Raw genomic sequence first — 27,208 nt, forward strand, 5'->3', positions numbered from 1 at the left:
AATCATTTTTCACTGCTCCACCTCTGAACATTACAGTTGAATTAAATTTCTACTATTTTGCTATAGTTTGGATCTGAAATGTCCTTCAGTGGCTCAGGTGTTAAAGATAGTTTGGTCCCCAGCCATGGTGCTGTTGAGAGGTGGTGGAACCTTTGGGAGGTGGGACCTAGTGGAAGGAAGTTAGGTCATGGGGACATGCCCCAACCCTTTCTCTGCTTCCTGGTTGCCAGGTGAGTAGCCTTCTCTTTTATGTACTCCTACCATGATGTACTGTGCCAAACAACCATACACTGGCACCTTCAAAACTGTGAACCAAAATAACACATCCTCCTTTTAAGATTATGACCTCAGGGATTGTCACAGTAATGGAAAGCTAATGCATGTCTTAATATCTCACCATGGGGATTAGGCTTCAACACATGGTGGTATGCCAACCACATCCAAACTGCAGTACCATGTGTAAGAACTTTCCATAGATGACCTCACTTAATATAACTTAAGTTATTATACCATTTTGCAGATGGAAATCTAGAAAACTTCAGTAACTTACCCAAAGCCATCAACTTAATAGTAAAATCAGAATTCATACAGGCAGTCTAAATCCAGAGCCCATACCCTAAACCACTGCACTGGATTTTGTTACTAATACAATTATTTTCAAAGTTTTGCAGTAGAAAAACCCACTAATTTTAGAGACTTTTAGATTCAGAAGTGCAGTGGCTTGCTAAAAGTTCAGTTCATTTGGAACAAGGTTACAGTAAGCACCAGAAGACACTGAATAATCATATGCAGCAAAAATTAAAAATGATAAATTTTGGAACCCAAGAGTTTTAAATCCAGTGTTTCAAATTTTAATCTTATATACTATGGAGTTTTAGAAACAGCCAAAAGCTTTATGTAAACTAAGTAGGCCATGAATGTAATCACCTATTTCAGACTGCTTATAATTCAGACAAGGACAGAGTCAAAGAACCTGGGTTTGAGCTTCTTACTTCTTTTACTTTCTTTTCTTTCTCTCTACATCCTTCCCTTTCTTCCTTCCTGTAAAATGAGAATAGTGTTACTGACCTCATATTGTACATTAAACTGAAAAGCATTCTGGTGTCAGGTATTATATTAGCATACATTCTAGTTCTACCCTATCACCAAAGTTTAAATTGGTTTGAGTTTTTTTACTGTTACTTAAAAAAACCTATTATCTCATAACTAACAGAAGTTTGGGGAAATGACTATGTATCATTTAAAATAAATGTGTCCTTCTTCTTTTCATTCTTCTTTTCTTTTGGGTGTTTAGACTATAAAATGTAATCTTGTTTACAGTAAAGCCTACTGATCCAGTAACCTTCCAATATGGTTAATATTTTCTGTTTCACATTGGCTGAGAGATTTACAGAAACAGCAAAGCATTCCCTGACTTAGGGGAATTACACACACACACACACACACACACACACACACACACATCCTTCTTTCAATTAAATGCAAACACTCTATGAATGAATCATTAAGCTTCCCAAATGTTAAGCTTCTACCTTTGTCATTCTACTTGAGATCAGTAATACGTTAAATTGATACTTGATTTCAAAGCTAAAGGTAAGAACCTATAACTTTAAACTGGTGATAATTGATTGTAAAACTAAAGGTAAGAACCTATTATTTATGGAAGAAAATTTAGCTTTTGAACACGCTAATGAGCAAGAGTGGTGTGAACCAAGCAGGGAGTCATCATTTGCATTTTGGCAGAAGAAATTCACAAATGTTTTGCAACCAGCCCAAGGAGGTGACAAGACTTTGCAAGTAGTGGAGGTGGAATCTGAACCAAGTTTTTCTAACACCTGCCAGGAAAAGGGGGCAAAGAGAGGAAGAGTGAGTGGAAGATCTCTTGACATCAATGGCCATTTTCACAATTACTTTTGGCCCCAAACTACCTGGTTTCTGGTTTTGTGGGGTTTCCTAGGCTCACTGCATAATGGAACACATGAAGAAAGACAATGGCTAGCTTTGTTTACATTGCAGTCAGTCATGACATTCTGTCTGCAGGTTTCCAATTCTGGCACAGGTTTCAGAACTGAAGCAAGATTGGTTTAGCATCTGCCCTTGCATGAGACACTCTTGGAGAAATCAAAAAACACTGAGACCAATTCAGAATAGAAACCTAGGAGCAGCCGTTTGCACAAATGCCTCTCCCTTCTCAAGGGCCATCTACCTCAGACTGAGCTCAGTAAGGACACTTGTAGGACCATAGTTGACCTTTTTCTGGTGTGTGGCAGAATATAGAGTGACAAGGGCATAGGTTCTGGAGTTAGGTGGATCTGTTCTTCTGTCCTGGCTCTGCTAAGGACTCAACATTTTTGGGTCTTGGTGTCTTCACCAGTAATGAGTACACCAAAGTTATCATAAAGCATAGACACTGTGTATAAGTGCCTAACATCTAGTAATATTCTACATGTCATAGGTTTTATTATTAAAATGCTGATTCTCTTGACTGAGGTTCAAAGTCATAGTAAAAGCAAGCAAACAAAAGGCAGTAATCACCTGTAAGAATCACCCATGGGAATCTTCTGACTTTGATGACATTCCAAGCAACTTAAATAGCATAAGGTACTTTTGTAAAACCCCATTAAGATGACAGCAGACTTGGGTGATGGAAAACCAACACAAATATCTTTTCATTGCCAATAGCTTGCTTGCTGTACTAAAACAGATTTCTACCCTTCACTAGGTATGGGGAGCTAAGAGGACACTCTCTGCTCTTTTCATTTCTGAGCCACTGCCGAGCATACTCTACTTGCTCTCGGGGCATCCTCCCGTCAAATTTCGTTATTGCAGGTTGTCATTCTTTACTCCTTTATTTGCAACAGTATGTTTCTTGATGCCCAAGATGTATTATTTTAAAGAAATAAACCTTAGTCTCCTATGACCATTCCTCTAAGATGTAATATGATGAGAGATAAGAATCTTTCTACAGAAATAGTAATATTCAATCAATATATTTTGTCAGAACACATTCAGAAAACTCACTTGAGAACCATTTATTTTGGTACCACTGAATCTCATGACAATGTATTAAAAATCCTTACATTCTAAATTATGATCCATGAACTGGATTAAAATACGTATCAATTTTTCTTTTAAAAGCATTTTGCATATTTGTGACTGAATTATTTGTAAGTCTTTGTAAAATATGGAAAGCGAAGGCATTATCTTGGACAAGTAAGAATGGTGTTGGTCTTGTTCACTGCTCCATCCCGAGAACCTAGTTCAATGCTTGGCACTTACAAGCATTAACTGATATAATTTAACTTATTCTACAGAAAGTACTTTTGTGTAAAGCAATGGAAATATCCTCTGAAGAGGTGAGCAAATAGCTATTCTTCAAGAAAAACCAGAATTCTTGGGGGGTAGCCTAAGCCCCCTTTGGAGAGGAAGCAACAAATGATCCTGGCAGTTATATTAACCAGAAAGGGAAAAGACAGATAAAGCCTGAAACACACACAATTTAGAAAAGCTTACAACTATTTTCTAAATGCATGACTGCATGTATGAGACTCAAAATCTGTCTCTCAAAATTCCATTCTGGTTATCATCCTGTTCTCAAAGAAAAGCAGGCAGCCAACCAGAGGCCTGGGTTTACACTTGAGTACATTCCAATGACCTACTTAAAAATGGACAGATGATAGGAGATTATAAAACCAAAGAAAATTCTGATATACACACATATTTGTAAGAACAAAGCTGCAAGTGAATTGAAGCTTAAAGAAATGCTAAGATAAATACAGCTTCTATAGCTGATTTCAGTGAAGACAACTTTAAAGGAGGACTAAGTCTACAATTCAGGACCAGTGATTATAGAACTGACAAGTGCCAAAGACAAAAAGAACTTCCAGTTTGCTTTTGTCTTCTCCATTGAGAATACACTAAGAAGCAGGGAGCATTTGTGGTGCACTTAGGTGATAAGTATGGGGCTGAATGTTGTGTATCACAATCCTCAGGCAGTCAATGAGATAGAAATCTGACACTACTTTAGAGACGACAAAACTAAGACTCAGGACACTTTCTGCATTTATAGATTAACTGCTAAGTATAACCAGTATCCAAATCCAACTTTGACTCATGTTTCCACTAAACCACACTGTGTCCCAATTATAATGAAAAAGTCAAATGAATGTTGGTAAGTAGGAATATGTCTTGAAAATATGAAAACAATTACTGCTGAAGTCTATCACCACTCGGATAAATTATACCCAAGGCTGAGATAAGTACGGTGACCTTGAAGGAACCATGCATAACAGGAGGTGAGAACACTTTCATTTTTTAAGAATGCAGAAGACAAAACTGAGATGGGGCACATGAACTCTGCCAGCCAATAGCCAAATCTTTTCTGCCTCTGTATCATGAATCCAACCCAATGCACCACACAGATGCTCCTTACGTGCTGAATTGGTGACACACTATCATTCGCATCTGAAAAGTCAAGTAGGTTCTGCAATTCTAACATCCTGTAGATGTTAATCCTGCAGATTAACATTTTCTTTTGAATAGGCCCAAAGGGGAGAAAGTTACCAAGGCGTATTCAAAAATCCAGACTTCAGAGAGGAAAGTGACAGTTCTCCATTCTCTTTCTAAGGAGGTCATGGCCCCCTAACCCAGAATGCTATACCATAACCCTTAACCTAGTTCTATTAAACATACCCAGTAGGTGTTCCTGGTTCTTCTGAATACTAAGCACACTGACAGCACTAATACAAGAAAATGAATTCTAGATTCCAAATGACAGTTGCAGATAACCTTATAACAACAAAACCCACATTCTCTCATCTTAATCTCATCTTCCCAACAAAATAGGAGGAAATGTTTAGCATCAAACTCACTTGATGGTAGCCAACTGTTAATTTCCAACCATTCAAAATCAGTAAGCTAGTAACAGGCAAATTACCAGCTGTAGTTTGGCTCTTGCGTCCCCCAAAGACTCCTGTGTTAAGAGGCTTGGGCTACAGCCTATGGTTCTATCAGGAGGCAGTAGAACCTTTGAGGAAGGGGCCTAGTGGGAGGTCTTCAAGTTACTAAGGGTGTGCCCTCAAAGCAGATAGTGGAACTCCAGCCCCCTCCTCTTCCTTGTTTCCTGGCCATGAAGTGAGTAGTGTTGCTTCATACTTGCCCTTGCCAGGATGTGAGCCTCAGGCACAAAATGGAGCCAGTGATTATGAACTGAAACCTTCAAAACTGAGAGCCCAAATAAAACTTTCTTCTTATCAGTTGACTATCTCAGATTTTTATAGTAACATAAAGCTAACACATGACATTCAGTTTACTAGACCAAATGATAAATCTTTGCATAAATAGAGTGCTGAAAATTAAGCTTTTTTGTGGTTACTAACATTATGTGGTTTCAAAAGGGGTTAATTCCACATTGAACTTGCACTCTATAAACCACAAGTGAGAAAGTGCAGAAAGTACATTTTAGCAGAAACCTGGACATGTGGAAGATTGCTATTGAACAAATGAAAACAGGAATGATAGAAGTATATTTTCTTTTATATACAAAAAATGAAGGCCCAAAATATGGTTTGTTGAAGTAGTTATCCACAAGATGTTAAATTATTTTACCTTTGCTTTGGTTAAAACAGCCCAGGAACAGCAGTCAGTTCCCTTTCTACTAACAGCATATAAACACAGTGACAGGACTATTTTAGTACAGAATAAACAACTTTCAAGAAAAATTAATTTTTAACTAATTAAACATTTTTACCAATAAATAAAAAATTTTAAAAGGTAGCATATTCATCCTACAATCCTGGCATAACATATACACCAATTTTAAAAAATAAAATTTTCCACAATAGTAATTACAGGTGTTAATGCAGCAAGCTACGAAATGAAGTTAATGTATTTTCAAAAAAAAAAAAAGAAAAATCCTAGCAACCAAACATGAAATTCAAAAGTTGGCATTTTCTACAATTGTACATTTTCTAAAATAATTGACTAATACTTTCTTACAGAAAATTCAAACAATTGTTGGCATTTCAATATATTCCTAAGGAAATGGTTAAAAGAACACTTATTACATCAAATCTGAAACAGAGGTTCTGATTTACGGCTATGAAAAGGCAATCAACTTCTATTTAAAACTGTAACCAGCGATGAAATCTTCAAAAACATAACGTTTGGTCTGGCAATTTTAAATACTGGTTGAAACAGTCTGATGTTTGTTGCTGATGGAAAGTATTTTAATCCAATGTGCAAAAAAAAAAAAAAAGTGCAGCTGTCTGCTTTTACGTAAAACCAACACTACTATTTACAGTTAAAAAATTTAAATTTATTTAAGTAAGCATAGTGCATCTCCTTTATGGGTAAATCACAGGCTGCAGAGAGCCCAAAGCTTGATGGCATTCTGCAGAAATGTATCTGCTTCTTGTCTTAACTTTCATCCTACATACAAACCCAATTCCAAAATCATTGAATGATTCTGATCTAGGACATCTTAGAATTGTCACAAGAAAACTTTGTCTGAAAGCCTTTTCTACTCCTCTCACCACTGATCCACTCCACAAATTCCCACTAGTATAGCATGGCAATGCTCCCCAAAAGAATCTAAAAACTTAGTCCCAAGATCTCAGCACCCTGGTAGATTCACTCAGCCTTCAGCATGTGTGACTACACTTTTTGGGGTAGGTATGGGGCAACTAAAATTAAGAAACACTTCAGAAAAGCAATTATTATTTGTCCACAGAAACAGTGAAAAACAGTGATATAAAAAATTAACAAACCAAATATAAATCTAATACCATTCCGCATTTCCAGAATTTGGTTTGAGACTTGTGCAGTCTTCTTGGTCAACCACCCGTCAGCATTTTCTGCACTTCCATGAAGTACTTTTATTAAATTATTAAAACTGCTGTTTGACCATAAGTCACACTATGGACTTATGGTCACCATAAGTCGTGATGATATGGAAATCAATTTACTCAATTATTATTCTGTGCAGTGCACTCACCGGTGTGGCAAGTGTAGAGGAATTAAAAATGTAGTAAAAGTCTCTCACTTTAAACTGGACACTGCAGTTCTCAAACTAAAATCATAAAAAAAGGGGAGAGAAACTTACTGGCAACATGAATACTAGACATCACAAGACTGTTTGGTCACAACTTAGGTACACAATTTCCTTGAAAAGTTTTAAAATACCTAACCAAGCACTGCCTTAAGTCCAGTGAGTAAAACGCTCCATGCGTTTCCACAAAAACACAAGTCACTGGTGTCCACTGATTATAACCAATGCAATCCCAGTGTCCTCCTCCCAGACCAAGCGTTCCTGTCACATCACCTCTAGCTACAGGCTATTGTTTCCAACTGCTGCTCTGCTTCAGCGGCCATTGCTGCAGCCTGCAACTGTTCGGTCTCACTCTGGAGGGCACTGGGGGTGACCTGCTTCCTTTCACTGTGCATATTGTTCTCGTGCCTCTTCAGATCCGACGCCTTGGCAAAGGCCTTGGTGCAGGAGCCACACACAAAAGGCTTTTCCCCTCTGTGTCTCCGCTCATGGTCCTTGAGGTGGGACTTGTGTTTGAAGGCTTTGTCACACATATGGCACGCAAATGGTCTCTCATTACTGTGAACTCTCTCATGCTTCTTTAAGTCTGGGGCGCGGATAAATGATTTCCCACATACTTCACAACTGTAGGGTTTATACCCCGTGTGGATTTTTAGGTGTTCCTTCAGGTGAGCCTGTGTGGTGAAACCTTTTGTACACATTTCACAAACAAATGGCCTGTCGGCTGTGTGGAGTTTTTCATGCTTCCTCAATCTGCCTTCATCAGAAAATGTCTTGCCACAGGCTTGGCAAGCAATCTGCTCCCGATGGTGACCATACAGCAAATACTCAAACTTCATGTCACTGGCGGCTGTCGTCCAGCCTGGTGTTTGTTCATCTTTCACCTCACTCATTCCATCATTAAATGTTAAGGCTTGAGGGGTCTGGGACCCTAAATCTTTGGACTCTGGGGTCTCCATGGATTCTACTTCCTGGCCGTAGCAATTCACTTTTCGAACCTCCTCACTCCCTAGTTCTTTCAAAATAGCTTCCTGAACCCTGAGTGTGGTGGTTGGTGACTTGCCGTCTTCCTGACTTGGGGGAGTACCCTCTACTGTGTCATCGGAAGGACTGTCATCCTGATCCCCAATCTCTTCCACATCATCATCCTGAGTGTCAGCAGCGTCTCCAATGGGGCGATTTATTTTGAGACAATACTTACTCTTTGACTGACCATTACTCTCATCGGGACTAGACACGTCACGCTTTTGAGAACAGAGTTTATCCAAAAATCGGATACCAAGGATCTGACCTGATGACATCATCAAGTTAACATCTTCCTTTTTCACAGAAATCTTTGCTGTGTACATGTAGTTCAGGACCTCTTCAAATATGTCAGAACGAAGGAAATCTATCTCTATGACTGAAGAACTATCCACCTCCAACTTCTTAAACAGCTTTTTAAAGTAGGTGCTGCAGGCGGCAAGAACACATCTGTGTGCTCTGAATTTTACGTCCTCAACCACAATGGCGATGTCACAGAATTCTCCCTCCAGACGTTGTTCATTTAGGGTTTTCAGAAACAGAGTTTTATGGTCATCGTCATTATATTTAATGGTTTCAGACATACTGATGAAAAACTCCTACAAAAAATTTTAGAAAGGTTTGGTGATTATCAGTAATACTTCATACAGAAAACACAGCCAGATTTTCATTTTATGATAAATTTTCAGAACCTGACAATTTCAAAAAGGTCAATGTTCTACATACTTCAAGAACAAGGGTAGAACCAGGCACTGGTGGCTCATGCCTGTAATTCTAGATATTCAGGAGGCAGAGATCAGGAGGATCACAGTTCAAAATTAGCAAATAGTCTGCGGGACCCTATCTCAAAAAAAAAAAAAAACCCATCTCAAAAAGGGGCTGGACAATCCCACTCCTGAGGATATACCCAAAGGAATGCAACACAGGTTACTCCAGAGGCACCTGTACACCCATGTTTATTGCAGCACTATTCACAATAGCCAAGTTATGGAAACAACCAAGAGCCCCACTACTGATGAATGGATCAAGAAAATGTGGTATTTATAGACAATGGAATTTTACTCAGTCATGAAGAACGAAATCTTATCATTCGCAAGTAAATGGATGGAACTGGAGAACATCATTCTGAGTGAGGTCAGCCAGGCTCAGAAGACCAAAAATCACATGTTCTCCCTCATATGCAGACTTTAGATCTAGGGCAAATGCAGCAATGTGGTTGGACTTGGATCACAAGAAAAGGGGAGAGCACATATAGGGGATATAGGAATAGGTAGAAAACCCAAAACATGAAAGCATTTGATGTCCCCACTCCAGAGGAACTAATACAGAAACCTTGTAACAACAGGTTATCATGAGCAGTGGATCAGGAACCAATGTAAAGAGCAGTCAGAGTTGAATCAATGTGGGTCGTAACACATGGGTACATGGGAGCAATAGTAGGAATCTTTCTGTAGGAATGTTTCTTAACTCAACTAGCAAAACACTTTTTCTTATTTTGCTTATGTCTTTTCAACAAAATCAGTCACAAGGGCAGAACAGGACCTGCCTGAAACTGAGGGGGGGGGAAGGTGAGGGAGGGGGGCAGGGTGGAGAAATGACCCAAGCAATGTATGCACATGTGAATAAATGAACAAAAAAAAAAGCAGGAGGGGCTGGAGTGGCTAAAGGGGTAGGCCCTGAATTCAAGTGCCAGTACTGCAAAAATAATAATAATAATAATAATAATAATAATAATAGGGGTAGAAAAGAATGATCTGAACAGACGGGTTTCCATAGTTACCTGTTTATCTTCAGTTTACTAGAATTTGCCTAGCTATAACAATAATAGTAGCAACTTTCTAATACATGACAGGCATTATCCTATGTGCTTTAAATGTCTTAATTAACTTAATTTCAATAACCATATAAGGTAGGTATTACTGTCCCCATTTTAATCGACAAAGTTAGAAACCTGCCCAGTATTCTTAAAATTAAAGAGCTGGGACTCAAGCCAAGGAATTTAGTTCCAAAACCCATGCTACCTCTCAACTAGGGGCAATGACGACACCTCAGCTTCAAGGAACAAGCAACAGGGTTGGAATAGGATCCCCTAGTCCTGTCTGTGGCATATACTGCAATCCCACATCTGGAGGACTGAAATGACTGACTTAGTAGCCTGAGTGTTTTATCTCCTTGACACAAGAGACAAGCCACCAGTGCAGTGCTAGGATGAACATCATTGTCAAAATACTCAGTGTCGTCTTCTAGTGCTTCTTCAGCAGCTTTGGCCCCTCCATAATGAGGGTCAAGGTTTAATCTGACCCCAAGAGAGTGATGAGTGCCTTGGATGTACAGGTTGAGAATCCTTCATCTGAAATGCATGGGACCACAAGTGTTTCTGGTTTGGATATTTTTCAGATTTTGGAGTATTTGCATATACATAATGAGATATATTGGGGATGGGACCTAAATTTAAACACCAAATTCATTTATGTTTCATATATCCTTTATACACACAACTTAAAGGTAATTTTATACAAGGTTTTTAATAGTGATAGTTTTTTTTTTTTAACAAAGTTTCATGATGTGGAGTTGTTCACTTGTCCTGTCACATCACCCCTCAGAAAGTTTCAGATTTTAGAACATTTTGAACTTTGGCTATTTGAATTAGGGAGGCTCAACATATACATGGTAAGTGCAAGGAGCATTTTACAAGCAAAAGAATTTTAAAGGGCCAGGTATTGTAGCTCATTCCTGTAATTCCAGCTACACGGGAGGCAGAATTGGGAGGATCGTGGTTCAAGGTTGACCCAAATGAGAAAACATTAGTGAGACCCCCATCTCAATCAATAAGCAGGGGGTGGTTATTATGTATCTGTAATTCCAGCCACACGAGGTATAAGAAGGAGAATCGTGGTCCCAGGTCAGCCCTGGGCAAATAGTGCAAGAACCTATCTGAAAAATAACCTAAAGCCAAAAGGGCTGGAGGTGTAGCTCAAGCACAAGGACCCATGTTAAAGAACCAATTACCTAAAAATTTGTTTCATGTTTCTTTAAAAAAAAATTGTTTTATTTTTGTTCAACAAAGTATATAAATCTGAGGAAAGCAGTCTTCTGAGAGACTGACAGAAGTGTTAATATATAATCAAAATTTATACACACACACATTTATATAGTGCTGGGGGTTGAACCCAGGGCTTTGGGGATACCAGGCAAGAGCTCCACCACTCCAGCCTCAAGGTACATATTTTAAAGCAAATGTGAAATCATTTTCTCAGGACTTAATATCCAAAGGAATAGTTACCATGAACAACTCAGGCTATTATCTTAATGCCTCGAACACCAAAATCTTCAGATCAGAATAACTGATCAAGGGTACACCAGACCTGCAAAGAAAGGACAAAGAGCAAGGTAAGATCCTCCTCTAGCCTAAATTCCAAACCAAGAATGTTTTCAGTAATCGATTTAAAAAAAAAGAACCCAGAGTCTTTTCTTGTTCTGCCTCTTGTAACCATTTTCAGGTTGGGCACAGCGAGGTGTGTGGCTGGCAGTATCAGGCCCAGTTTGGAACAGATACAGAGTAGAACTGCAGAGTTCTATTCCATGGAGGAAATATGCGTGTGGACCATGGAGAGGCAGTGCACTGAGAGATTGGAGAACAATTTACGGTATTTTTGCTCACCAGCAGAGCCATGCCAGTATTTGTTCAGGTGTGGAGGGCTACACAGATTCAGAAAATGCCAGTAACCTCCCATTACCCACACCATTTCTTGTTAGGTATGTAACTCTCCACATTTTTCTCTAGGCTACTACAAACACATAGATGTATCTTACAAATACAGAAAAAGCTGCAGAAGTGCACATACCCAACAGTTAATATGGGAGGGAAGAGTAAGTGCCATTTTCTTTGCACACCTGTGTGAAGCACACACTTGTACACTTGTCCGTAAGACTGCACTTGAAAAACCCAGAGAATTTTATCTTTTTGTGAGAGTTAACTCTTTCCTGAAGATCTCCATCCTACAGACCGATATCCTGAAAAACAGAAAGTTTCCTCTACTGACTTCTAACCCCATGAATAAATAAGCTGTTTGATGTACTGCACAGAAACTATGGTCCAAAATTCCATCCTAGAGTCAGTGACATCCCGAAAACCTTATAAAGTTCCTTCTGTAAGAAACACAGAGCTGCGTTGGGCGCTCGGGGGGTTTCGGATCTGCACAGTTGTGAGGGTTGGATAAATCATTCCTAAAGATGCTCATTACTTGACCACTTTACATATCCCTGCCTCCCTGTTGTTTAGATGTATCCGGGTCCGTAGTCGCCCGGAGGGAAGACAGCCCAGATACTTCCTTTGCCTGTCAATAACTCCTGAGGCTTGTGGGATAAAAGTGCATGGGACCAGGGAGAGGAGTGGCCACACGGTAGCCATGGCAACATATCAATGTGCTTTCTTTTTTGGCTAGTGTGTATTTGGCCACCCCTCTCTTTCCAGAGCTCTCAGCACCGGAAAGGGTAAACCAAGCACCCATAGGCTTTTTTTTTTTTTTTTCCTCTATACAGATGTTCCAATTGCTAAGTTCATATGAGTCAACCCGGAAGACAGGCTTTGCCAGTATGGGTGTAGATAGGTGTCAGCAAGATGTAGCCCCAACTACACCACCACGAATATGCCGCCAATTCCTAACAGCTCTCCAAACCGCAGTTGCGCTGAGCCGCCCTTACAGAGCAGGGAGCGGGGCTTCCCGCAACGCCAACTTACATAAGCAGCCTCGGCCGCCTCCCCTACCCCGAAGCAGCCGCGACAATGGCGGCCGCATGACTTCCCTGTGGCAAGAGCGCAACTTCGGGTTAGGGAGGACGCAGGGAAGGAAGCGTAAGACCCGAGAAGCCTTCACAGCGAGCCAAGCCCTCGCCCTCATCTCCCGTCCCGGGAGGTGGGGAGTGGATAAAGCGTTCTGCATTCCTTCCTGAACAAAAGCTCGGGGGTCGTGAAAGGGCCACTTTGCCTTTCACAATTAGACGTCGGGCGCAGGCTGGAGGCCGGGGCTCTGAGCGCCAGAGGGAGGGACCGAGGCCCGCAGCGGCCCCGGTGGCGCGACCAGCTCGGGAGCGGGCGTGCGGCCGGTTCCGCAGTCCCGCGCCGCGCCGTGCCCCACTCCGCCCGCGAGCCCGGAGCTCGCGCCCCGCGCACTCCCTGGCCGGCTCGCGCCGGGCCCTCCCCCGCCCTCCCGCGGCCGGGGGCGGGGGCGGCGCGCGGCCGGCTTCCCCGAGCTCCACCAGCGCACCCAGGGCTGCGTGCGCGGGGGTCGCGGCCCCCTCATCCAAGGCGGCAGGCAGCTCGTAGGGGCGGCACCCCGCGGGCTAAGCTCCGCGCTGGGCTCGGGCCGTCCCCACCCCCACCGCGGTGCACTGCGGCGGTGCGAGCAGGGGCAGCCATGAACTCGGCCGCCGAGCGCGCGCGCGGGCCGTCGCCGCCTGGCCTCTCCCCGAGCCCGCTCGCCGGCCTGCGCGGTCCCCGGGGCGCCCCGTCCCCACGCCCAGCCCCGGCCCACGCCCGTCCCCGCTCGCACCGCGCCGCGCCGCCAGCGGCGCCGCACATCCTGGAGCTGGCTGGTGCCCCAGAGCTCGGCGGGAACGCGCTTCTTCCGGGCCGCCCCGCCGCGCCAGCCGCGAGCTGCCCCCGCGTCCCCGCGCCCGCCTCGCGGACGCCCCGGCCCCTTCCGCACCCCGGCCCGCGCTTACCTGCAGCCTGGCACAACCACAGACACTCGCCCTGGGCTTCCCGCGTTCACTAGCGCGCAGGCCGGGATGGGATGGACGCGGGGGCACGGTGGGTGGCAGTGTTTTGGAATTTTTTTTTTTTTGAGTTTGGGGAGGGGGCGGGGTAGGGGGAAATCGTGCACGTCCCTGATGGTAGCAGCCCTCCTCTTGCACGAGCACAGAATGTCTAGCCGGCCGTGAACACCCCCACCGCCCCCCCCCTCCCGTGCATGCGCGGTGCGGGCTGGGGGGAAGGCGCGCCACCGGCTTGCGCAGGCACGGAACCCGACCAGGCCTTTTAAGTGGGCGAGCAGGGAAAGGGTTAATCCGGGATCTTGCCGACGCTTTCGTTGGAGTCTACGGGGCCGCCCCCGGAGGGCCCCGGCCTGCGCAAGCGCGCGCACGCGCGCGGCTTGGGGCGCGCGGAGCCCGCGCGCGGGAGAAGAGGTGGGCGGGACGAGGGCGGAGCTTCGGCAGCAGGGAAGCGTATGCACGAGCGCCGCTCACGGGCACCCGCCCCGCCTGGAGCTCCCGCCTCTCGCTTGGAGTCCAGGTCTCCCGCCCGCGCCTGGCGACGGCACTGCGGCGGGGACGCGGGAGCCTGCGCTCCCGTGCGTGTGCATGTGCGTGGACCAGTACTGCCCCTGGGCGCGTGCGGGCCGGGCGCTGAGGCCACAGGGCTGCGTTCCGGTCCTGCAGAAGCCTGAGTCCTGGGCACCTTCGTCCTTGGCACACCATCAGCCCATACCCAGAAGCGCTCTAGCAGGCGAATGACTTTGATTGGTGTCGCGGCAGCATTGTGTTTATGGGGAGTGGTAGCGTTTGCAGAACAGATGAAAAAAAAAAGAATGCCATCTTTGATTTGGAGTGTAAGAAGTGACTCCAGTCGCCCAAGAGAAAGGGATGAGCACCAAGGCTCTGAATCAGCCCATTCCCTTTCATTTGCCCAGATCTTCCTCTCTCTAGCTGTCGTGATCATGGACTAGATTTCATTTGTTTGCTCTCTTGGAAAGGTCTGATAATGCGGCCTTGTTCTTTTATCCGTGTTGTAGGGAAGTTATGGCCATTACTGTGGGAAGCTTGTGTATCCTATGATGCCGTACCTGGGCCTCAGTACTTGGGAAGTTCCTTCAAATCCCACGTTTTCTGCTCACCTAAAGTACAGGAAGCTGTCCTACATATGCCTTAGAGTCCCTTATGTTGTTTTGGCACACGCACCTTAACAGCGTTTTGTAAAAACACGCACAATTTAATATTTGAGATTACAGCAGGATCTTCATGGGCTTATGTGAAGACTGCATAAGATAATGCTTGTTACAGGTACATTAGTAAAGATTTAAGAAATATTATGAGTGCCTGTATTTTCTAAAGGAAATTGTACATGGCCTCAGCTGATGTAATAGTAACTTTAACATTCCCCCAAGGTGCTTTCGTACACATCTTTTTGTTTTGTAGCCAATACAAAAACATTGGCTAAGTAGGTATGGCGAATGGGAGATAGAATAGATGGGTTCTAGAGTCAGCATAGCTCATCCAGTTCAAACACTGAGTCAAGAGGTTTGGCTTTTCTAAGCCTCAATTTTGTAGTCTCTGAAATGGAGATGAAGGAAGTAATTGATACAGCAATGTGAAATAATTGACTAATGCCTAGTTAAGTGCTTAGCACAAGTATTGACTTCATGCGTTAAACAGCCTGCCCTGCTCCATAGGTGGTAGGTTCCCATGGCAGGCAGGACAGGTCCCAAAGTGTCTGTCTCCAAAGTTCCCGCTCATCAAACTGATACCCTATATTTGCTCACTTTATTCTCATTTGCTCTTAAAATTACTTTTCAATCCTGTCTACATTTTGGTTTTTTGGTGGTACGGGGTTTGAACTCAGGGCCTCAACTTGCTAGGCAGGTGCTCTACCATCTGAGCCACTCCATCAGTCCTGTTTTGTGTTGGATATTTTCGAGATAGGGTCTCAGAAACTATTTCCCTGGGGTTGTTTGGAACTGCAGTCCTGATCTCTGCCTCTTGAGTAGCTGGGATTACAGGCGTAAATCACCAGCACCAGGCCCCAGTAACCTGTACTGCTGCTATGCCCTGCTCCTGTACCATGCCTGGGGGTCTCCACTCACCCTCCATGTATGTATGATCTACCTACCATGTAAAGATAATCTTTTTACGTATGGCAAACAAAAAAGTCTCCCCACTTCCCACATTCTTATTAATCTGATGAAAGTAAAGTAATTCAGAAGATTCTCAAGCATTACAATGACAAGATTCTTGACATCTTAGTTTTGAATCAGTTACTTCTTTTCCTGCATTTGCTGTATGTTCATGTTACCTGGGCTCTGCCTGGCTGGTCCTTGCTTGGTCACGGAGCTCAGGAGGATAAATCTAAGTTGAAGGAACTAATCTATGGGAAGGGAGGAGCAAAGGGTGGGAGGTCCCTTGCCTGTGTCACCACCTTTAATGACACACACAAGTCTCTCAATAAACATCAGCTGAAAATGACACCCTAGAACTCAATACCAAGGGGTGTTATAACAGCATATTGCAGAGTTAATCAGGCCCTCCTGAAATATGCAAACCCAGGGCCCTTGATGGAAATGTTCATCCTCTACTGCCAGCAGTGGCTGTCACTCTTGGTAGGACTCCAGCTCTGTTGGAGGACACTCAGAGCATGTGTCTCCCAGCCTGAGATGCCTATAGTCTTCTGAGTGGAACCTGCCTCTAAGGGTTGTGAGGACTGGGTATGGGACCTGTAGGGCCAGTGTCTGGGTGGTGACAAAGAAGCTTCCTAAGGCAGGGCTGGAAATGTCAGGTCATTTGGGGTTCATACTGGTATGTGCAGTTGATTTCTGTATCGCATTGACCTTGAGTCCATCCCAGTTTTGTACTGTTTGGGTAGTAGCATGTGGGCCCATTCTGAGCAGAGGCTTTGAGAAGCAGCCTATATTCTGTTCCTCCTGTGTTGTGTCATCTGCCTTGAGAGGAACACAACCAGGTCATTGCCACTTCCTCTACAGCTCAGGCCTTTGAATGACAAACAGATCTGAGGGAACAAACCCCCACCCCCACCCACAACCCAATCTAAGTCTGTGAGTGAAGAGCAAATGTTTGCTTTGTAAACCACACTGGGAGGTTGTTTTGTGCTGTGCTATGGTGGAAAACCCATTGCACCTACAGAAGGAAAAATGTGCCACCCAATGCTGGAGGACCCCTACCTCATTGCTCTGAAAACCTTAGATTCAATAAAAGATCACACTCCAAGTCCTGATGACATGCATATTTGACAGATAACCAAAAATTAGTATAAAGTGCACATTGTGATAAGGGCTTTAATACAAAGTTTAAAAACATAGAATGGACCGGGCATAGTGATGAATAGCTGTAATCCCAGCTACTCTGAAGACTGAGATAGGAGAATTGTGGTTTGAGGACAGTTCAGGTAAAAAAGTTAAGGAGACCCTATCTCAAAAACAAGCTCGGTGTGGTGGTACATATCTGTAATCTAGCTATCTGGGGGATGGAGAAAAGAGGACCATGGTCTGAGTTTGGCCAAGGCAAAAGCATGAGACCCTATCTGGAAAGCAAACTAAAAGCAAAAGGACTGGAATGGCACTCACCTAGCAAGCATGGGGTCCTGATTTCAAACCCCAGTACACCCCTCCAAAAAAAGCATATAGTGTGATGAAAAAGGAACAGTAGGAACTAATTTTGGGAAATCAGTGAAAGCTCCAAAAACATAAATTTAAAATATTTAGGATAAAGAAGGGATTGGTAAAGGAGAGGAATTGCATTTCAGGCAGAGCCAGGAACAGTACCAATGAAAGGGCAGAAGGAACTTGGTGTGCTTGGGGCTCCACAGAGGACAGAGTGACCAGAACACAGTGGGCATGAGAGTGGCTATGAGATGGGTCCACGGGAACGGCAGGGTCCAGCACCTGTAGGACCTTGTGGTCTGCAGTAAGGGAGTCTGCATTTTATGCTAAGTACAGTGGGAGTCATCAAGGGGTTTTCCTTTTAAACTTTTACTTATATAAACATATTCCTGTCATAACCAGAGTAAATTCAGCCTTTGCCACACAGATTGGGACTTTGGGTTTTAAAGGTTTCTTGTAGCGAGGTATGTTCTTGTGAAAGTCTTTCACAGATCGTGTCATGGAGAACATTTGAACATTATCAGCCTTCACTACCTAGAAATAGAAGAAAACTTAGCAGCTTACTCATCAAACTCAATTTTAAGATCTACTTATCAACACTATCCTAAGAAGTCTAATCTTCAAACTTCCATTTGACCAACTGTAGGACTGATGATCGCAGTGGCGACATGATCAGAGAAACTGTTCTAATCAGCAGAAAGACCAAAAATTGCTGTGTCTGGATCAATAGAAAAGAACTGATAAATAACAATAAAAATATTATACATGATCTTGGAATCAAATAAAACGGAAACAAGTTACCAGTAGGTTCACCGCTGTAGAATATACACTTATGAAACATTTTCCTGAGGATTATAATGCCATGAAGTTTTCATCGGAGCTGCTGTAGAATTAAACAACAGCGATAAAGCCCAAAGAGAGAAAACTTGAGCCTGTTCTATAAGAAAGATCAAAATACATAGTTAAGGTGCTTCTGAATTATTTTTGTGGCATTGTTAAGAACAAAAATAGTCGTGATTACGCTTCTTGCAAATTGAGCAAAATAGAAACAGTTTATAAGATTCACATTTAAATAATTTATGGTTATAAAACATTATCCTAAGAAATAATTATATCAAACTTCCATTTGAACCATATAATATAATCTGAGTTCAAAGCAATAAAAAAGGAAAATATCAAAGTTACTTTAGCAGAAGAGTTGTATTAGTCAGAATTTTTATCACTGTGACAAAATGACATAAGGGAGGAATGATTTATTTATTCCATGGTAAGAGAGGTTTTAGGTCATAGTCCTCAACTTCATTAATTCTGGGCCTGTGGTGAGGCAGAACTTCATGGCAACCCTGCCACACATTGCCTGGCCTCACAGACCTTCCTCTGAAATCTGAGCAGAAGCCTCCATGGCCCCACAACTCTTGCATTCTGTATCACAATGGCCACACCTAGGTCTGCCACCAGCTCAAGCAGTAGCCAGACCCCCTTGGACCATGGCTGAAGCAGCTGCACTGATTGCTTGAGTACCTGAGCATATGAAACAAATCCTAGGTGGCCCTGTGTGAGCAGGTACTCTCTTCCCAAGAAAAAGCCTTTCAAATCAGTTTACTCTTTCATACCCTTGGCCCTGTAGTGGGCGGAGCACGGCCAATGCCTGAGTTGCTCTGCAAGCATCTTTCCTATTATTCCAAGGCAAAATACTTGGCTTCTTACTAACAGTGCATGGTTTTAACTTTATCTTGGCTTTTTTTTTTTTTGCGGTAATGGAACTTGAACTCAGGGCCTTCACCTTGAGCCACTCCAGCAGCCCTATTTTTGTGATGGGTTTTTTGAGATAGAGTCTCACAAACTATTTGCCCAGACTGGCTTCGAACTGTGATCTTCTGATCTCTGCCTTGTGAGTAGCTAGGATGACAGGCATGAGCCACCAGCGCCCAGCTTACCTTGGCTTTTCTGACTAAATGTGGTTTTGTTTTTTTTTTCTGAGTCTTTATGTTCTGCTTTCTTTGGCTCCTGAGTCTTACTATAAACCTAGCTAAAAACAGTGAACAAAACCACAGCCTAAATGGTAGACTGCCTTGAAATTTTCTCTGCTGCATTCATTCTTCTGTCCATTTTAAACTCAGCAACCCCCACAAAGTCTCCTGCATGGATACAATGTAGACAAAGTCTTTGCCAGAATGTAATACACATGGTCTCTAGTCCAATTCCCAATGGAGACCTTGTTCCCATTTGAAACCCCATGAGCCTGGTCTTTACTGTCCTCATTTCTATTGGAATTCTATTCTTCTGACCTCCCACCAGAATTGTTCACAAAACTGAGCTTAAAGCATCATAGGCTTTCTCTATCCCAAGTCTCCAAACTCTTCCAAATTTCTCTGGCAAACTAGTTGCAAAGGCTTAAGAACCACACAGTCAGGTTTAATCCAGCAACAACCCCTCTTCTTTGGTACCAATTTTCTGTTAGTCAGACTTTCATCAATGATAACAAAATGACTGGCATAACCAACATAGGGAGTTTTATTTTTAGTTCACAGACGTTTTAGTCCATCATGTCCGCCTCTGTTGTTTCTGGGCCCACGGTGAGGCAGAGCATCATGTTGGGAGGTACATATAGCAGAAGCTACTCGCCTCATAGCATGCAGGAAGCAGAGAAAGGGAGGAAGAGGCCAAGGATAAGATACATTCCCCAAAGGATACACAACATGTGACCTTCTTTCTCCAGTGAGGCCCCACCTTCTAAACTTTCCAGAACCTACCAAAAATAGCACCACTCAACCCTTTAAAGTATGAGCTTTTGGAGAGAATGCTTCATATTCAAATCATAAAATAAGGTTTAAAAAAAAAGCATCTTGCTATTTTTCTGTATGTTCTGAAATATACTACCATGGTGGGTATTAAACAGAGAGAGTGAAGGAGGGCAAATATGGATGATGTACTTTGTACAGGTGTATGAAAATAGAACGATGAAACCCGTTGAAATTGTCCGAAGAAGTGCGGAAGAGGGGATGTGAAAGAACAATGGAGGGAGTGACTGATATACATTGTGAGCACATAGGAGAATGTCACAGTGAAGCCCCCTGTACAACTACTATAGGCTAAAAAAACCCCACCTGATTGGAAGGTAGACTTGGAATGTGATTCAATTCTGTTTTCTCATGTGTAGACCAAAGATTGAATCCAGCATTGGTGTAGACATTTCTTGTTGACAATTTGAGCTGTGAATTCCTGGAAAGGTTTGTTCTGTCTTTTGGAAGAGGAGAAAATCAGAATGTGTCTTTGTCAGGTACTGCCCCTAGGAACTTTTCTGGAACATTTGGCCTCTGAAGGGGCATCCTGGGCTATTCACATGGACAGATGATCAGAAGAAGCTGCTGAAAATGGAATAGGGCAAGGAGCACCAGGTCAAGCTTTGATGCATACTTGTGGAAGAACTGCTGCATCTGGATGGAAATGACCACAAGGAGCAATTCTCCCCTTGCAAGCCTGAAGTGGTGGGGCATCTGGTCTACCCTGGGCACCAGATGCTTGCTCCTTCTTCCTCTGGTCACTCAGAGGATTCCTTGATGGTCCTTTTGGGTTAACATCAGAGGATGCTTGATGAAGAGCTTATGGGGGCACTATCAATCTCTTTTATCCCTGATAGTTGGCAACTCTAAATCTAATATTATTTCAAAACAAAAAACTTCCTGGACAGATACTTAGTTTTCTCTGTATACCTTGGAGATTTTTTCTTTGTCTTTACTTTTCAGCCTTTCAATTATGATTTCTGGGTATGGAGTTCACTGGGTTTATACTGTTTGGACCTTACTGTAGGCATTTGTCTTTCTCAAGCTTTGGAAAGTTTTTGGCCATTATTCCTTTACATTGTTTTCAGCACCACACTCTTTCTCCTCTTCTGACTTTCCAATGGCATCAACATTGGGATTTTAAAAACTTCTCTCAAAGGATAATAAAACTTTTAATTTTTAAAAACTTTTTTTCTTTCTGTTGTTCCAATTGAATAATTTCTATTGATCTATTTACAATTTATTGACTTGTTCTTTTGTCACCTTTATTCAGCGTCTTAACTTATCCAGTGAATTTTTGTTTCAGTTGTATTTTTTCAGTTCAAAAAACTTCCATTTTATATTACCTTATTTTATTTTTGTGCTGGGGTTTGAACTCAGGCCCTCCCACATACTAGGCTGGCACTCTACCACTGGAGCCATGCCCCCAGCCCTTGTTCACTTTAGTTATATTTATTTATTTATTTATTTATTTATTTATTTATTTATTGGGAAGACTCTCATGTGTTGGCCCAGGGTCAACAGAATGTGATCCTGCAACCCTCCCTTATAGTTGGGATTACATATGTGTGCCATCATTCCAGGCTTATTGCTTGAGATGGGGTCTGGCTAACATTTTCCCTGGGCTGGTCTCAAACCTCAATCCTTCTGATCTCTGTCTCCTGAGAAGCTGAGATTACAGGTGTGAGCCACTGTGCCCTGCATCATTTTATTTTTCTTTATGTTTTCTATTTCTTTACAGAGACTTTCTATCTTTTTATTTGTTTTAAGACTGTTAAGTATTGCTTGTTTGAGACTTTTCATAATAGCTGCCTCTAAGTCTCTGTTACTTAATTCTTCCAACCTGTTACCTCAATGCTGTCATCTGTTATTGTCTTGTCATATTTGAGTTGAGATTTCCTTGGTCTTTGTATGCCAAGAAAGTTTGAATTATGTCTTGGATATTTTTAATATTATGTGGTAAGACTCCAAGTCTTGTCTGAGCCCTGTGGAAAATACTTTACATCAGTAGACAACCAGGCTGTAGTCTAGTCAGTAGTTTTGACACACTTTGTGTGCTGTGGTTTGGTGTATTTGGGATGCTAATTTGGACCTGCCCTGTGAGTGTTCGATGTTTTGGTCAATCCAGGACCTGACCTTTAGTTCAGTTCTCAAAGTCTTTTAAATGCTGTTGGGGACCAGGTTCACACAGGCAGCTCAGGGGAGCCTGGAAGTTCAAACACATGCAGAAGGATTAATTGCCTGGGCTCCTGCCTTCCTCCTTGTGAATTCCCTGTGACTTTCTGCCTTCCTGAACCTCGCTATCCTCATCCTCCATCCACACCTAGGGCTCTTCCCTGGCTACACCTGCATCTAGAGCCCAATGGAAGGATGAGTACAGGAAAAAGTGTGGTCAACTCACTGAGGGTTTTGAGAAAAGCTGTCTTGTCACATTTATTCTGAAGAGCTGTGAATTTCTTCCAAGGATTGTTTTCCCTTTCCAATGTGCTTTCTACATAATTTTATTTACACTCAGCTGTCTGCATTCTTAGGTCTCTCTACTGCTTTCTTCTGAATTTGTGTTAAATAATGTGATTAACTTGTGTGATTTAATAATATCATTTTCCTTCCACTTACATGGGGATATTTTAATTATCTTTTTATTGGTAATTTCTTATTTTACATATTTCTAACTTACAATTTGCAAGAATATAGTAAAAAGAATTCTTATGTGCACTGTACCTTCATCCAGTTTCACCAGTTGTTAATATCTGTCCTCCATTTGCTTAGTCATTTGCTTTCTCCTTTCTTTCCATACACACCACACACACGCCAAACACCACAAACACTTTTTTTTGAACTAGTTCCTAAGAGATAGTTACAGATCTTATTCTATCTCCCCTAAATACTTCAACATATGTTTCTTAAAAATAAATAAATAGAACACATAACATAACACATAACATAACATAACCACAGCACAACAATTAAGTGTTTAACACTGATTCAATACTACTAACTAATCCATAGTCCATATTCAAATTTCACCAATGGCCTGAACTGTTCTATTATAATGTATAATTTTCACCCTAGTTCAGGATCACTCCTTGCATTTGGCTATCATGGATCTGTTCTTTTGTCATTTATTTCTAAGTCTATTTTGTATCCTTTAACACTAATATAGATCTGTCAAATTCTGTGATTTGTGTTCTGGAAAAACTACTGCAGTATTTGCATATTTGTGTGTGTGTGGTACTGAGGTTTTAAAGTCAGGCACTATACCACTTGACAATACCCCCAGCCATTTTTTGCTTTAGTATTTTTCCAACAGGGTCTCACATTTTTGCACAGGGCTGGTCCAACAGCTATCCTCCAAACTATGCTATCGGTCTAGCTGGGATTACAGGAGTGAACCACAATGCCCAGCTTGTTGATTGAGATGGGGTCTGCTAGCTTTTTGCCTGGACTGGCCTTGAACCACAATCCTCTGGATCTCCACCTCCCAAGTAGCTAGGACTACAGGTATGCACCACCATACCTGGCCTTGGGTAAAATTCAGTGTATAAAGATAAGACTCTCTTTCTTCGTGGCTATAGCTTTCCTTATCACCCAAAGAATATTGTTACTGCTTTACATTCTAGCATTTCTTAAATTTCAGAACAATTTTGGTTGCCTTTCTTTCTTCTCTCTGCCAGTTGCCAGCTGGAAAGTGCAACTACTTAATTTACACCACAGTAGAGCACTGAGGTGTACTTGAAAGGTTTCTTCATCTCTGGAGGGCAAACTTTACATGATGAATTTTGTCCTTGACAAGGAATATTTCATCTGCTAGACTGAAGTTTGTATTCTTACATTAATATTCAAAATATCTTATTCTCTTTGAGCCAGCAGGTTATTGAAACAGAGATTAGTCTCCTCTGACCTTCTTTTTCTTTTTCCCGTGGACACTTTCAACCCAGAGAGCTGCTGTGCATCCATTGTGTGGACCGAAGCCTTCAGTTACCCCCTCCTGCTCTGGGACAGTGCCCAAACCCATGACACTCAGGGTGTCGGATCACAGGCTTGGACAGTGATTTGACAGGACTACAATGTTCTGACAGTGTTCAACTTTGTAACTGAAATTCAAACTACATCTCTTACTATAAATTCTGGATAGAAAGATCTACCAAACTCTACTTAACTCAAATTCATTTTTGTGTGGCCCAAAGTGTTTACAATCATTTTCTACTGCTTTTTGGAAGCTGGGGTTTTTGGGTTTTTTTTGGCATGTTGATATTTTAAGCTGATAATATGCAGACTCAGTGTTATATTATTTATGGTGTTTAGTAGACTGTTTACTGTAGTGTACTTATTACATATAGAATCAACTCATCCGTTTGGTGTAGAATTTAATATTTTATCAAAATAATCATCATACTGCTAAGTTGTGTTAACACTATTTCAAATAACCTGCAATGGATTTATGTTCAGTTCTTGAGCTAAAATTATTGTTTCCTCTTTGAGGCAATCCAAAAGCTATATTGTTATTCCAACATAATAAATAACTAAGTGGAAAATTGAAATAAAAATTTCTTCATCTGGCATCTGTTCTCAGTGACTTGTGCCAAGGACCTGTGACTTCTGTGCTCATCCCCAGCCCCCACCCAACTTTGTCTTTGCCATTCCCCTGGTGCACTGAGCACGCCCTTAGAACTTTGTGTATCTAACAGTGTTCAATTGAATTGTTAAAATATATTTTGGGCTCATATTGCCCAAATGAAACTGGAATAGCTTGTCAAATAGCTGTTGAAACAGTTCATGAACATCATATTTTTAAGTTTCTCACTTATCTCCAAACTCAGCCTTCTTTTCCCATATTTGGAAACAAATAATCCACTTAAGCATTGAAGAAAATAATCATAGAGTAATGAATATTTTGTTGCTCATTGTCTGGGTACTGAATCTGAATCCTACTTCCACCACTGGCCAATATTCCTCTGATTGGATTCAGTTTCCTAGCTGGGTACCAGTGGCTCAGTCCTGTAATTCTAGCAACTTGGGAGGCTGAGATTGGGAAGATCATGTTTTGAGGTCAGCCTAGGCAAATAGATTGAGAGACAAAATGGGCAAGAGGTACGGCTCAAGTAATAGAGCACCTGCTTTGCAATTCCAAAGCCCCGAGTTCAAACTCCAGCTCCACCAAAAAAAAAAAAAGAAAGAAAGAAAAGGTTCTGATTCTTTATTTGTACAACAAGAATAAAGATAGCCCTGCCTACAGAACAAATTATTAATTCAGTAAGTATATACGAGTATAGTTATTCCTTGGTGTCCATGGGGGGTAGGTTCCAGTCTCATCCCTCCACCATTTGTTCAAGTCCCTTATATAAAATGGCATGTATTTGCATGTAACCTGCACAATCCTCCCATACACTTTCAATCATCTCTGGATGGCTTACAATAACTAATAGAATGTAGATTCTATGTAAATAATTGCTATGATGTATCAGAGAATAATGACAAGAAGAAGCCTGTACATGTTCAGTGCAGACATAATTTTTCTTCTCTGACTGTTTTCAGTGTGCAGTTGGTTGGGTCCGCAGGTGTGGATATGGACACTGACTATATCTCTCCTGTGTCAAGCATTCGAGGCATCGTGGATTCAACAGTGAATTAAAACACACAAATACTCTTTCTGGGAGGGAGACAATTAACAAATAAATAATATATTGTAGCCTGGTGATAAGGATTATGGAGAACAATTAACCAGGGGCGGATATTTCCCATAGTTAGAAACACGATGAGTGCTTTTTAAATAAAGCAGTTAGGAAACTTTCACCGCGGAGGCACTATTCAGGCAAAGACCAAAAGGGGGTGAGAGGAACATTTCAGTGAAGACTCTGGTGAAAAGCTTCCAGGAAGAAAAAGAAAACCCAGGAAGCAAAGGGCCTGAGGTGGAAGCATGCCTTGTCTATACAAGCATCAACAAAGAGAGAGGTGGGAAAATGGAGTTCCCCTACCTTCACTCTGCATCTGTCAACAGATGACAGGGTTTCGGTTTCTAATGAGATATTATATATATTTGTTGACAATCAAATACACAATGCATTTTAATTTAAAGTGAGATATATGAGATATATATATATATATATATATATATATATATATATATATTTGGCAATTTCCAGCATGACTTAAGAGATATCTAGAGAAAGCTCAAGGAACTAAAACCTTCAAAGAATTGGGAGAGGGAGGAATGGCAGTGATGCGAGGCACTGGTAGGTTGCACATGAGATGAACTGAGAGGGCTTTAGGAGAGGAGGGGAGGAGGACTTAGAAAGGGAGGGAGGGTGTCCTGCTCCTCCTAGCAGCAGTACCCACAGTCATGGCTCTAGAAAGATCTGAGAAGATGACATCCTCTAGTGAGTGTCGGGACACTCAGAGATCCGTAGCAGCATGCTTCTCAACCTTGGCTGCACACAGTAATCACCTAGGGGGAGAGGGAAGACTTCAATGATGCCAGCCCCGGGATCCCACCCCCCAGAGGTTACAATGAACTGCATTAGGGTATGACTTCAGTTGTCAGGAAATTTTACAGCTCTCCAGGTGATTTCAAGGTACAACCACTCTTATAGTAAAAAAATGAGGGGACCATTCTGCAGACATTCAGGGTGTTGAGAGTTACTTGAGGTGATGACTTGAAGACATTAAGGTGATTCCTGGTACGAGTCAGGTGTTGACTGCCTCCTTCAGATTTAGATGCTCAAGTCCCGGTATAATTAAGATAATACAGTCTTCTGCAAGATGGTTTGAAATGAAATGGATCTGAAGTCTCCATTGAATTCCTTACTCCATCTAAGATCACAGTTTTATGGCACACCTTCCTCTCTCTGTAGTCAGCCAAAGTACTATTTAGAAATTAGCCATTTCCTACCTTCTGTCTTTATAAATGTGACTGTAGATGAGGGTGAATCAGATCAGTAGAAAGTTCATTTTATCCTCATAAT

At 42.2% G+C, this 27,208-nt stretch overlaps 1 protein-coding gene across 5 annotated transcripts; it reads right to left on the reverse strand.

Moving 5' to 3' along the window:
• Window positions 1–560: 560 nt before the first annotated feature.
• Zbtb14 (zinc finger and BTB domain containing 14) lies at window positions 561–14,182 on the reverse strand. 5 transcript variants are annotated; one of them, XM_020179534.2, is made up of 3 exons: window positions 13,796–14,182; window positions 11,355–11,436; window positions 561–8,670 (listed from the first exon to the last, which is right to left on the reverse strand). In XM_020179534.2, exons 2-3 carry the CDS (start codon window positions 11,355–11,357, stop codon window positions 7,324–7,326), a joined length of 1,350 nt encoding a protein of 449 aa, XP_020035123.1. In that variant the 5' UTR covers window positions 11,358–11,436; window positions 13,796–14,182; the 3' UTR covers window positions 561–7,323. The 5 variants fall into 5 exon arrangements, with proteins under 5 accessions (XP_020035123.1, XP_073926363.1, XP_073926365.1 ...); XM_074070262.1 differs by lacking the exon at window positions 13,796–14,182 and adding an exon at window positions 13,624–13,699; XM_074070264.1 differs by lacking the exon at window positions 13,796–14,182 and adding an exon at window positions 13,339–13,361.
• Between the last annotated feature and the right edge of the window lie 13,026 nt (window positions 14,183–27,208).

This window comes from Castor canadensis, chromosome 4 (genome assembly GCF_047511655.1).
Source record: "Castor canadensis chromosome 4, mCasCan1.hap1v2, whole genome shotgun sequence".
Taxonomy (NCBI): Eukaryota; Metazoa; Chordata; class Mammalia; order Rodentia; family Castoridae; genus Castor; species Castor canadensis.